The sequence below is a fragment of the Festucalex cinctus genome, chromosome 14 (genome assembly GCF_051991245.1).
Source record: "Festucalex cinctus isolate MCC-2025b chromosome 14, RoL_Fcin_1.0, whole genome shotgun sequence".
Lineage (NCBI taxonomy): Eukaryota > Metazoa > Chordata > Actinopteri > Syngnathiformes > Syngnathidae > Festucalex > Festucalex cinctus.
The window spans coordinates 25,751,043-25,765,031 of NC_135424.1; the positions used below are offsets into that span (position 1 = coordinate 25,751,043).

At 40.2% G+C, this 13,989-nt stretch overlaps 1 protein-coding gene across 1 annotated transcript in view; it reads left to right on the top strand.

The window, feature by feature from the left end:
- Window positions 1-3,619: 3,619 nt before the first annotated feature.
- cdt1 (chromatin licensing and DNA replication factor 1) overlaps window positions 3,620-13,989 on the top strand; it is a 72,651-nt gene continuing 62,281 nt past the window's right edge. Inside the window, exon 1 of the mRNA XM_077495948.1 lies at window positions 3,620-4,201. Within this exon, the coding sequence (XP_077352074.1) occupies window positions 3,746-4,201 (456 nt within the window). The 5' untranslated portion in view covers window positions 3,620-3,745. The remainder of the gene's footprint in view (window positions 4,202-13,989) is intronic.

Here is a 13,989-nt window from a genome sequence, read left to right on the forward strand (position 1 = left end):
CTTTATTACAAAATCAATAAAACGACATAATTGTTTTAAAAACCCAATGATAGCCGCCACCCTGACTGCCTGGTGGAAGGCATTAGAAATTACAAACTCCCAATTGGCGCCCTGTGGGCTCTCTCCCATTTGGCATAACCCCGACTTTCAACTTAATAATCAGTCGCTCCATTTAAGCTTATGGGAGCAGAAAGGAATTACACACCTTCATCATCTTTTCTCAGGTAATAAGTTTATATCGTATACAAACTTGGTCCAAAAATATGAAATAAAAAACGGAAATTTCTTACATTATCTGTTTACCATAAATAGGAATGGGTAGAATAGACAGTTTTATTTAGATATCCTATCTAAAATGATGAAAAAAAAATGCAAACATTTCCTTTTTAAATTCAATAGTTCTGCGCACAACTTTCATCTTTTCTTTACCACTTGCACTTGCTTTCTTTGGACCCATGATTAGGGGCTAATACACGATGCAAAACTTAAAAAAAAAAAAAAAAAAAAAGATTTGCGTAAATAACAATGAACAGGTCTGCTCCGAACAAACTTTGAACAAGAATGTGCTACGGAGGAAGCATCCTGGGCATTCGAGTTAGCTCGGCTCCCGAGTGAGTCGCGTTCAGGTACATAGGTGCTGGGGGGCGCCTCCTGCACCCGCCGGGTTGGGAGAGGCCCCGCTGGTCGCTCCTCTTAACTCACTTCACTAGTTTTGCACTATACACTTTGTAAATATACACATTGGGCACATAACATAATGTATTTCTTGGTGGGGTGGGGAAAAGGGTGGAAACACATCTTCATCCTTTAATTCCCCTCCAATTTTAATGCACCTCACATCCAGGGGGACGAGTGAGTTGGCGTTGGGAGCCAATAAGCCATCAGTTGGGGCAGACTGCAGTGCCTGGCAGCGCCGTGGTCCCCCATCTGTGTCCCCGCCCCACCACTTTGTCCCTCTATTTTCTTTTTTAATGCACCACACACATACACATTCATTTTTTTGGGATGTGGGTGGATCGGAGTAGGGGAAATTTTTCTCTCTGCTCCATCCCACCTGCTCCTAATGTTAATGCACCACACGTACACTTGTATATACACTGGGTGGGGCCACATTCACGGTGTAAGGGGAGAGCTCACCAGTCGGCGAGCTGGCGAACTTAGTAACAGGGTTCGGTCTCACAAGAAACGCTGGCGTGAGGACTGGGGCCTCTTCCCACCGGGCTTGGTGTTCTGGAATACCGTCCCTCCCCCGGTGCTTCCTCCTCTGCCGATCAACTATGATCAACCCACTGTCGTTCGCTGAACCAATGAGGTTCAGCTTCAGCCCGCTCCCAAATCCTCCAGAGCCCACCCCCTTCCAAATCTACCAATATAGATAATAAAAAAATTACTGTTGGGATTTTTATGGATTTAAAAAAAGCTTTTGACACCATAGATCATTCTATATTTATGAATAAATTAGAGTGATATGGCATAAGAGGTTTAGCATATAAATGGATGAAAATTTATTTGGATAATAGACATCAGTATTTACAGTTTAATAATGTACAACCAAAATACTTGAAGATTACTCATGGAGTTCCCCAAGGGTCTGTGCCCGGACCTACATTATTTATACTGTACATAAATGATATCTGCTGTGTCTCAAAAATATTGAAAAGTGTCTTATTTGCTGATGATACAACTCTCTACTGTTCAGGAGACAACCTGAAGCAGCTTCTGACTACTATGGAGTTTGAATTGAATACATTAAAAAATTGGTGGGGCGGCACAGTGGTCGAGTGGTTAGCACGTCCGCCTCCCAGTTCTGAGGACTCCGTTTCGAGTCCAGGCTCCGGCCTTCCTGGGTGGAGTTTGCATGTTCTCCCCGTACCCACGTGGGTCTTCTCCGGGTACTCCGGTCTCCTCCCACATTCCAAAGACATGCATGGCAGGTTAATTGGGTGCTCTGAATTGTCCCTAGGTGTGTTTGTGAGTGTGGATGGTTGTTTGTCTCTGTGTGCCCTGCGATTGGCTGGCAACCAGTCCAGGGTGTCCCCCGCCTACTGTCCAGAGCCAGCTGAGATAGGCGCCAGCACCCCCCGCGACCCTTGTGAGGAATAAGCGGTCAAGAAAATGGATGGATGGATGGATGGATGGATGGATAAAAAATTGGTTTGAGATGAATAAATTATCATTAAATTTAAATAAAACCAAGTTCAACGTTTTTGGCACTAGACAAATCACTCATCAAGCTAAATTATGGTGAATTCAATTGAAATAAAATGGGTGTATGAAAATAAATTCCTTGGAGTAGTTATTGATGATAAATTATGTTGGAAGCCACACATAGAAAATGTTAAAAGGAAAATGTCAAAAAATCAGGGATAATAAATAGAAAAATAAAATATAAAAAAAAAAACAAGAACAAATATTAAGCAAAGGTGTGTATCTGTAAAAGGTGCTAATTTGTGGAATAATTTGGGAGTTGATCTGAAAAATGTGACTCATTTCTGGAGTTTAAAAAAATGTTTAAAAGTAAAGTTTAAAAAAATTACTTATGTCAGACCAGAGTATGAAATTTGTATATGTGAGTATGTGTACATAATTTAGATGATTTAGGTATTATAGTAACTGTCTAGGAAATTCACGTATATATGTTTTTGGCAAATGCCTGCATGTCTAAGTGCATTAGTAAATTAGTAATGAAATAAGTAAATATAAAGTAAAATGGGTAGGACTAAATACGTTTTTAACTTCTTCCTACTCCCTTTTGAACATGTAAACTGTGATTGATTGATGATTTTATTGGGTTTTTTTCTTTTAATTTCTGTTTTTCTGCTGTTTGCTTGTTTATATGTTCAATAAATAAATAAAATAAAATCAAATACGCACAAATCATGGAGCTCTACAGTACGAATCATTCTGCTACATCTGTAGCGCAAGATTTGTAGCAAAAGTCACGTGACTGGACCGCAGCAAAAAACAAAACAAAAAAAAAACACTTGTGACTCATGGTGGCGACTTCTACTTCTTAGACTACAAGTTGTCATTTCTCCAGGTACAATTCATGATTTTTACAGATACAAATTTACACTTCTTTCTACAGGTACAAATTTTCTTTTAAAAGTACAAATTTGTTTTTATAAGTATTTTTTTATTTATTTTTTTTACGAACAAATTACTTTTTTTACGCACATTTTTTTAGTACACATTTTCTATTTTACAGGTAACAATTTTTTTACGTACAATTTTTTTTAAACGTACAAATTTTTTCTTTTACAGGTACATTTTTTTTACAGGTACAAATCATGCCTTTTACAGATTTATACTTTTTTCTACAGCTACAATTTTTTTTTAAGAGTTACTTTTGCACCATATTTAATTCCATAAAACTCCCGAAAATATTTGTGGATCTGAAAAACACATATGAAAATCACAAATTTATTTATGTGAATATTTTCCAGACAAATCTCTCCCCACAGGCGTGTATGGCTATGGCTATCCAGTCATACATTCGGTGCAGGTCACTGTGATTCGGTGCGTGTGTCCAAATTCACAAGGCTGGGTCCGAGCATGACGTCACTCCGGCGCGACTCGACAACACGCACAGACTTCCGGGTTTTCGCCTGACTGGGGACGGATATAGGCGTGGTTTATTCGATTCAGCGGGAAAGTTATTTGTTCTTCCTGCACTGTGATCACAAAGCAGTTTTTCCTAGTCAGCGACTGAAGAATCCTCAAGTTTTTACTGCGTTTATGGATCATGTCTCAGGCTCTGCTAACAGATTTCTTCTCTCAAAGGAAGAAAACTGCGGATGATTCGGTAAAACGCAGAAGCGCCGCTTCTCGTGGCTCGTCAAAAAGCGGCACAGTTAAATCAAGAGAGGTCTCCTCTTCAAACAAAGACAGTTTCTCGAAATCGTTACCAAGCCAAGTCTGCGATGAGTTTATTCGAATTATCGACACGACGGCGAGTTTATCCACACGAGAGTCTACTACTTGCAAAAAAAACATCGGTAATCTGCCCACTCCCCCGATCTCAAAGCGGACCTCTCCAAACGCAGAACTTGGGACGGACAGAATTTTGGCTTCCACGGAACCCCGCACAGCAAGGAAGAGGCGTCAAGTAGAAGATTGTTCTCTCGACAAAATTAAAGTTCAAGCAAAAACGACAAGAGTGACCGCACGTAATTGTGACCCCTCTGATACAAAACAACAGGTAAGATTTTGGTTCGCATGTCTATTTGCCTGTTAGGAAGTGAATATTTCGCCGTGACCGGTTTGTGCCAAATTAGTTTACCCCCGACGAAATTTGTGTCCCCTGCCGCGGGTAACTGAGGTAAAGCTAGCCACCTTTTCTTTTTACGCGGTTAAGTCAGCCGCACTTAATTTTTTTCTGTACGCCCTTTTGGAGCATTTACGGTAGTGTGCTCGAATAGACGCTGGCACGGACAACGACATCCGCTGGTACGGAGAACGACATCCGGTTTTAAAAATAAAAGATCGTTTAAAAAAAATTCAAATTCAATTCAAGTGCAGTTTAAAAGATGCTTGTTTTTATTATTATTTATTAACCGTTTAAAAGATGTTTCACTATAACACAGTACCAATTCGCATTTCACTGGGAATGCACTCTTGTGGGGTGATATTGAGCAATAACATTGATATGTGCAATATTAAGTTAATTTAAAATTAAGGAAAGTTTGAAATTGAGAAAAAAAAGAGGTGTGTGTCATTGAGCAGACATGCAACTATGAGCCAGTACTAATTTGGGGTCAATAGGTCACATGACCTAGAAGCTATTAAGCAAAAATGCTAATGTTTATAGAAAAAAAATATTAATTAAAAATAAGTGGAGGTCTTAAAAAAAAAAAAAAGAAAAAAAAAAAGTGTGCATCATCTACCAGACATGCGCCTATGATGCAGCATTGGTTTGGGGTCAATAGGTCACATGGCCTGGAAGCTATTGAGGTCAGAAGCTAATATTAACAGATATACAGATTTTTATTATTTTTTTTAAAATCAAAAATAAGTGGAGGTCTAAAATGAAAAAATAAAAGGTGTGCATCATCTATCAGACATGCCACTATGATGCCACATTGATTTGGGGTAAATAGGTCACATGGCCTGGGAGCTATTGAGCTCAGAAAAAAACGTATAATAATAATAAGTCGATTTGTCGTTAAAGCCCCAGTGTGTAGCTCATGACCGCCATCTATCGGTCAAACAAGATAATGCAATGATTTTAAGCACACGAACTACGGCGTCCCAGAGAGACCCTACTTCAACAGCCTACCACCAATTTCACCGGAACAGAACGCAAACAACTTCTGGTATTCCCTCGAGTGATGACGTAAGTGAATTGCATTTGTTAGACATACTGTACAGATCCCTAATAATTGTGATTTAGTCATTTAATTTCAGAATTAATATTTTTGTCTGCATTGTTTGGAAATACTGTACGTCAGCTAATGATAATGGCTATCTATGTTCATATTTGTTAGTGCAACTAAACCATGCAACAGAGAACACACAGTTATGTTATATGTTTTATAGACATGTGGACTATCTCAAAGAGGGCGAGGGAGACGACGAGGAAGAGAACGCGGTGTCTCGTAACGTACAATTATGTCATCATGGAAAAATAATTCCATTCGAGCATGCATGTGAATGGCTCAAAACATACCTTTGCTTGGAATATGTGGTATTTAGATTACATCGTTTGCTGATATGTTTAGTATATCGTACAAAAATAATGGTGTTAACTGAACTACACATCTGCAACTCAGACTCGTAAACCCCCCCGTGTCTTGTTGCTACTAACCACTCAGAAAAGTGCTGCTTACAAAAACATTTGAAACCCTTTACTCAGATATCGATTTGTCACCATGTTGAACAATTTTACCTAATATCACTAAGCAACTTAATTAGTTTTGATTGAAGATACAACAGCTTCCTTGTACTTCGATGTGCAGGAATTTACATGGCTTTCACAAATAGTCTTGCTCATATAATAATGTACTTCATTGGCTCAGTGACTTTCAGTTCATTGTTTGGTACCTCATCTGACATACAATTGTTACCTTCTTGCAGAGACTCGTACAGGAAATGACCATGGAGGAACATGAAGATATCCAAGTCCAGCTGATAGACTGACACCAAGAAATACTTTTTGACACATTGCTGACACATCAGCACCACCATGATTTCCTGTACCTGGATCCCAGACTGCAGCACCTTGGTGACTTGTGGCAAATAAGTGACACTTTCCCAGATCCTCGAGGACAATACAAAGGTTTTTTACCTGGCATATAATTAGTCCATGTTTGACACTTGTTGTTGTAGTTTGTATAACTTGTATATTGTTGTTGTGTGTTAATTTGTACATTTTGAATAACTAAAAAATACTATTTCCTTTGGCGTCAACATGCAGTGTTCATTCGACACCTAACCTAACACTATTTTACATGACTAGAAATGTAAAACATCAAAAGCCTGGAGAATTATTATAAATGCTTGCAATGACAAAGAATTCTTTATTGGCCAATGAATGTAAGGAACAGTACATGAAAATGAATGAATAAAATAAAGTAAAATAAAAGTCTACATGAAATGAACATATTAACTAAAAAAATAAATAAAATGCTGTTAGAATATAATGAGCTACATGAATTGCAGTTGTTCCAGAAATTTACCAATACGCTGTGCATTTCAAAATATGGAAAATAGACATACAGGTTTGGGCCAAAAGTAGTGTTACAGAGCAGGTATGTGTTGTACACAGCTAAAATATCTGATTACCTCAATACCATGATGTTTTTTTTTGTGTGTGTGTGCTGACATTGTCCCCCATTAACATTGCAACATTCCTCAAACTCTCCCGAACACATAGTATGATCTGTAACACTACTTTTCGCCTACTCTATGATGTTATTGGGGCAAAATTAAGGAAGGCTTGTCCATTGATTGTGTGAACAGACTGCAGTAAAAATGAAGTCACTTCAATGTTTGCTGGTTTTATTAAGTTTGACATGCTCCTTGACTGCACAAGTACATGTTATGGAGTGAGGGCATGTTCCCACCAACGATGATATCATATTCTTCAAAGGCTTGCTGAGGAAAGTGAGGGAGGAGTCACTCCATGGCTTCAGACACCTGGTCAGCAGGTCCTGTGTAAAACAAGTGGTGCTTGTACATGTGACCATTCCGTATTGCTTCACACAAAAAGTTCATGTAGTGTGTAATACCGTCCATATGTCTAGAGATAGACCGATATGCTTTTTTCAGGGCCGATACCGATTCCGATTATCGGTAGTCAAGGAGGCAGATAACCGATATTTGAAGCCGATATTCATTTGCAGTAAAAGTTAAAATGTTGGCACCAAATTTTGGAATAATGCAAACCCTAACCGTTCTTTACAATGGATTCTGACACTGCACTTTTCATTTTACATCCTTCTATCTGCAATAAGACGTTGGTGGCGGGGGAAGTTATATGTGGGGGCCAATGTGACATTACCTTTTATAGCATTTGGGATACTTGTAGTTTTATTCTTTAAATGTTATATTTTTATATTTTGAAGTAATAGGACGAACCCTGTCATTCAAAATGTGCATCAGCTGTGGCATTACTTATTACTACAGCAAAAAACAATTACTGGGTGTTAGCCTACATGTTAAGCTGAACACACCACTGTTAGCTAGAGATGGGCCGATATTTGACATATTGGCATGTAGGCTAACACCCAGTAGCTAATTCGCTACTTGAACTACTCGGGGAGGGAATCACACACATTTTCACTTAATCAAGTAAATAATGTTTGTTACAAAGGTTCCAAATATTAACAGTTGTCATTATTATATTGTCTAGTTCCATGTTAAGAGTAGAGTAACGTCATTATATTTACCTCTCGTGACGCACACATTGCATTCTGGGTCAGTCCACTACTTGTTGCATAGCGGTTATTATGCAGTGAGATGCCACAGTGACACTAAATAGCGTTTAGTTACTTTATATTGTGTTTATTTGTCGCACTGGTTTGCCATTGTGTGCCTTAAGCTTCGACGTCGATTTGATTGACAGCTCGTTGTGCACCTCGTTAAAGTCCGCTCCGTAACTAATTAAGTGTCTCAAACACCGTTTAACTACACGAACGTGTTCTCTTCCGTATGTTTGGCATTAGTAGAGAAGTGCACTAAAGTATAGTGTGCTTATTTGCTCGTTTTGTCTCTCTTTTCACGTCATGTCTGCCGTCATTTGGGACATTATCCTCTCAATGGATGCCACTAATATGTAACATCCACGGCCGTACACGGCTGCAGTTAATGTTCAGTGATGTAATTTCGTTACGTGCATCATACTTTGAATAATGAGCTCATGTTTGGTGTGTTGTATAACTTTCTCGTGTGTTAGTAACTATTCATGTGGACAGCTAAGATAGTGCTTGTTAATGTGAATTAGCAATGTTGCAGCCCAGTTATTACTTAGACAAGTACATCTGTGCCATTAAGTGATACAGTACAGGACAGTAGTGAGAGAATAGTGTGCCCATATACACACACGTGTCTATAAGTGTAAAACACATTAAACAGCAGAAACTGGCAGCGGTCCACCGCAACAATGTCTTTTTAACCAAGTTATTCTTACTATTATTATAACCAAGTTATTTTACTCTACCTTTTTCTGCGTTGATTGGGGCATCCTAAGTGGCAGTAAACTACATGATGAAGTGTCTTTTGACAGTTCTCTTGTAGAGAGGAGTAGCATGATATTGCTGTTCTCGATTTAAGATCCTCAGCTTATCAAAACTGTCTATATGGTAACAATAACAATAATCATAATAAGGTCTACAAGAACTGTATGGTGTTCAGGGATGAATAGTTTTTCTCATGGAATTTTTTTATTTATTTTTGCTGTAGTAATAAGTAATGCCACAGCTGATGCACATTTTGAATGACAGGGTTCCTCCTATTACTTCAAAATATAAAAATATAACATTTATAGAATAAAACTACAAGTATCCCAAATGCTATAAAAGGTAATGTCACATTGGCCCCCACATATAACTTCCCCCGCCACCAACGTCTTATTGCAGATAGAAGGATGTAAAATGAAAAGTGCAGTGTGAGAATCCATTGTAAAGAACGGTTAGGGTTTGCATTATTCCAAAATTTGGTGCCAACATTTTAACTTTTACTGCAAATGAATATCGGCTTCAAATATCGGTTATCTGCCTCCTTGACTACCGATAATCGGAATCGGTATCGGCCCTGAAAAAAGCATATCGGTCTATCTCTACTGTTAGCTAGCGGGGATTCAATGCAAGGCAATGCAGCTCCATTCATATAGTGCATTTAATACACAACATAATTCAATGTGTTTAGCTTATCATGGTGAAACGATCGGCGGAGTCTCTTCTCTTTTAACTTACCTTCGAAGCATGTGTCTGTCGCGTTGTGTCCGTGGGTGCGTGTGTGACCGGCTACTGTGATACAGGCATACACTACTGATTGGTTCTGGCTCTTGCACGGCTAACCAATCAAATGCTGCTATGGGCGTTACATTGCTGGAGTTGGACTCCATAACAGACAGAGACGCTCTGGGCTGCATTCGAAGCGAAAAGACGGAGTTTTAAATGAATCGCTCATATCGGCCGTCAGATTAATAAAACAGACCGATACCGATATGTACCAATATGTCAAATATCGGCCCCGATTATCGGCCCGACCGATTATCGGTCTATCTCTATAAATGACATACCAAGACGTCGGCTGACTTCAGTTTGTTGCAGCTCAGATATGGTAGGTGGAGATACTGGTGGTACAACACCGAAGCCTTCTGGGGTCCTCCATTCAAGTGTCCTCATTCGGGGCATTCCAATATGGCTGCTGACTCTCCCCTTGATATTTTTTTTTCTTGCAGGTCGGTGATGTATTTAAACGGTGCATGAATGCTTGTATACATCAGAATATGGTTCTGGAAGCCCTCAAGTTTGGCTGTTGATCTAGTGTGACACAAACAAAAACAAAATTATAAAATAAAATAATTGATGATACTACTATATGTCACCAACTTTCCAACAAAGCCCCCAAAATAGAGGTAAGATCTTTAGTTTTTGGGCCCAAAACATTGTATTAGCTAGATAAAAGTAACTTGACTGCATAGAATATGCAAAGGCTGCTTGCTTGTCGAGTTTCCGTGAAAAACGTAGCAGCCTGTAAATTCTTGTGCACCCAATTACACAATGGACCAGTACACTCTTGAGTGAGAGAGTTCAGACTCTAGCAGTGCTTACGGTACAGCCAGCATTTAAGTCCAGAAAGTTATTCCCTGCCGAAAATTAATTTCGAGAACACTATTTTCACCAACCACAACGAAAATAATTTTCAACTCCTCCACTAATACAGTATGCTTTAGATTCTCCATTGAAGTTATGGGAAAATATACCTCCGAAATCACAGTTACATTACATTACACAATAACTTGCGCATTTACTCTAAATATAACGTGCCAGCGGGAATCTTTTTTTTTTTTTTTCAAAGCAAGTAGCTTCATAACGAAATCGTTCGAGTGGTGCGGAGTTGCTAATCAACAGATACAGTGATCGTAAAACAAAGGTACGAACATCGTATTAATTAGTACGATGTATACTTTTTCTCTCGCTCTCAAAACGTAAACACAAATGTACTCTTACTTACCGGTCAAGTAGAAAGCAGTCGAAGGCACCGGCACGTCCCAAACCTAGTCTGTTCCTCATTTCTCTCCATCTGGCAAATGCGGCTACAATATAAACTCTTGTTTTGTCGCGCTGAAATAAAATAAATTCCCAAAGTAAGTGTGATGCTTGATAATGCTCTCTTCGGGGACAGGAAACTCTTCTTCTTCGTAGACATGCGGTCGCCATACAAACCGGAAGTGCGTTCCAAAAACGCGTTAAGAAATGGAGCGCTGAAATTTGTCGTTGACGGCACCCGTAGCAGAAAGATGGCGGCGAAACATGGCGGACACTAGAAGCCGCGGCCCGGACATGTAAGATAATTTGCGATTTCTAGACTAACCGTTATATTTAAAAAAAAAGTACGTTTATGCGATACAACATATCTTTTTACATACTACTAACACAAACAATTGGGTTTTTTTTTCGAATGATTTATTGTTTCACCACTAGATGCCACTGTATAATACTGAGTGTACCTTTAAAGGAAGGCTCCTTTAATTTTACATGTATGGCTTGATTGGCAGTAAATAGTTAGTATAGCTACGAAACATGCATAAGAGCTGAAGAATACACTCCTATATTGATTTATTTAACTTTTTTCAACATAGAAGTACTTCCGTGTTGCAACGCCCCCAAATGGTGACGTCACTAGTGTGTATACTCGCTTGGGGAACAGTAGTTCACGCAGACATAACAACGAGGAAGACACAAACGTCAGTTATGCCTTACTGTATTGCAAAATTTTGCAAGGCGTCGGCAAGGAAAAACCCGCGAGACCCCCCCCCCCCCCCCCCCCCAAAAAAAAAAAAAAAAAAAAAAAAAAAAAAAGCTACTTGAGTAGACAATGGTTTGTTTGCTAAGTGCTGTCAACCTCCCGAAGGACAAGCAGGCGTGTGCGCAGCGAACATTTCAGGCATGAGGACTTCGAATATATGTTACAATTTGAGATGGGGTACGCCACACGCCTAATACTAAAGCCCAACGCAGTACCGAGTATCTTTAAAGAACCAGACGTGGGAAATAATCAAGCCGATGGAGGAGCCGCAACTGCTAGCAACACGGAGCCTTCACTCTCACAACAGTCGGCACACATCGAGGTCTTACTACGGCCACTGAAAGATCTCGGAGAAGCGAAGCAAATTTAAAGCGAAAGGTAGGCATGTTTCGGGGGTGGGGGGGCATTGGTTATTATACTGCACGGACTGTTTTATTTCATAATTCATTTGAAGGTGGCCAACGCAGGGGCACGTCGGCACGTTACCGTAATGCACAGTATTAACAATCGTTGGGGCGGCTGGCTTGACTTCGTCTTTTCGAGTGGCGGCTGGCCTGACCGCATCGGGACGCTACGCAAAAAAGAAAAAAAAAACAGCTAGGGGAGGTTGGGTGCTGTAACGACGATACATTTAATTTTACTATTTTTTCTTTTTCCTGAAATATTTCGTCAGTTCCACACGTTTTGCATTGCTCGTACTGTGTGTCACTTTACCTGTTGGATATTTGCTCCTCCAAGACTTTTCTTCTTCACATCTTTCATCGCAACCAAAGCTATCCTGAGAATGTCTATTTAGTATTGCCATGTTGAATGTCTGATGTTCCAGGATGCAGTTGAGATTGTCCGCAAGGAACCGATCCTCGAGTTCTTTCATTTCCAGACAGCACACATTCATTAGCGGATTGTCCATTCCTGTGCAGCTCCCGCACCACCCCCCGCCTGATTCACTCGTTCGTCAAAGTTTATTTTGTGCCCGAAAAGACCATCTGGCGCCACAACTTTCACATCCAAGGCAGACTTTCCTTCGGTAGTGTTATTTTGTCGTGTTGGCTCGAAGCGATAAGGTTTAATCCTTCCGGGTTTGACGCTAGATGCACGGCTGCGTTGCATAGTGCTTCCATAGTGTAGCGTTTACACACTAGTGACGTAAACATCCGGGTTATTTAGTCACGTGTAACAAACATGCCGGCGTTCGATTCATTTTAACAATGGTTTAAAAGTTATTAAATGTACATAAAAAAATAATCACGTCACCAAATTAATTATTGAAAAAGTAGCAACTTTTTGCTGCTAAAAATGGATCAATAAGTAAAGTGTCCCTTTAAGAATCTGAGAAGTTGAGTCGATTAAAAAAAAAAAAAAAGTCGATAGTGACGGCCTTATTGTGGAGGCCCGGCTGGCTGCGGTGTTGGCCCATGCCGCTGAGATGGAAGCCCATCATAAACAGTAGAAGGTCCACTAACAGCAGGGCTAACTCCTTGGCCAGGCTCAATGGCATCAGAACTGTCAGGGCGGATAGCAGCAGGGCTAGCAAGGACGGGTTGCTAATAAACTGTTTTGATGGAATGATCAGCCATGATGGAAGTCCAGCCAGCTGTGGCGGGAGCCTGGCCTCGTGAGGTGGAAACACAGCTAGCTGGGGTGGCAGGCTGGTCTGATGTAGTGGAGGTCCATGTAGCAGTTGTGGAAGTCCAGCTAGCCGTGATGAAATCCCTGCTAGCTGTGGTAAAGTCCAGGTCTGATGCGATGGAAGCCCAGCTAGCTATTTTGGGAGGTCAGCCTGTTGTGGTGGAAGTCCAGCTAGCATTGGTGGAGGCCTGGCCTGGTGTGATGGACGCCCAGCTAGCTGTAGTGGCAGGTTGGTCCGATGTAGTGAGGGCCCAGATAGCAGCGGTGAAAGCCCTGCTAGCTGTTGTGAAAGCCTGCCTTTGTTCGGTGGAAGCCAACAGGAGAACTTAATTAGGGCCCGAGCAGCGACCGCTGCGAGGTCCCTATTGTTTTTGTAAAAATTATTATTATTATTATTATTATTATTATTATTATTATTATTATTATTATTCTTCTTCTTCTTTATTCTCCGCAAACGATCGCGATTTTGGGTACCTAAACATTCACGAAAACTCACCGAACTTTGCACACTCCTCAGGCCCGGCGAAAAATTTGATATTATTAAGTCGTCATAACAATGCGACTCGATAGCGCCCCCTAGCGTAGAAAAATAAAAACCAAGCCCGGCACGTTTGAGCTAGAGCAACAAAAATTGGCAGGCACGTGTAGCACCCCGAGACGCACAAAAAAGTCTATTGGGACCATGTAGCTAAAATGTACAGGAAGTGAGCTATGAATTTTTTAATGTCCAATTTTGACCTATTTTGGCACATTCACTGTGGTCATGCTTTTTCCCCCTTTGCAAACATTTTTCATCCAATTGACTTCAAACTTGGCATTTATCATCTCAAGACCTGAGATAACAACTGGGGAAAAAATCTTGCCTTTTCGAAATACTATATGACG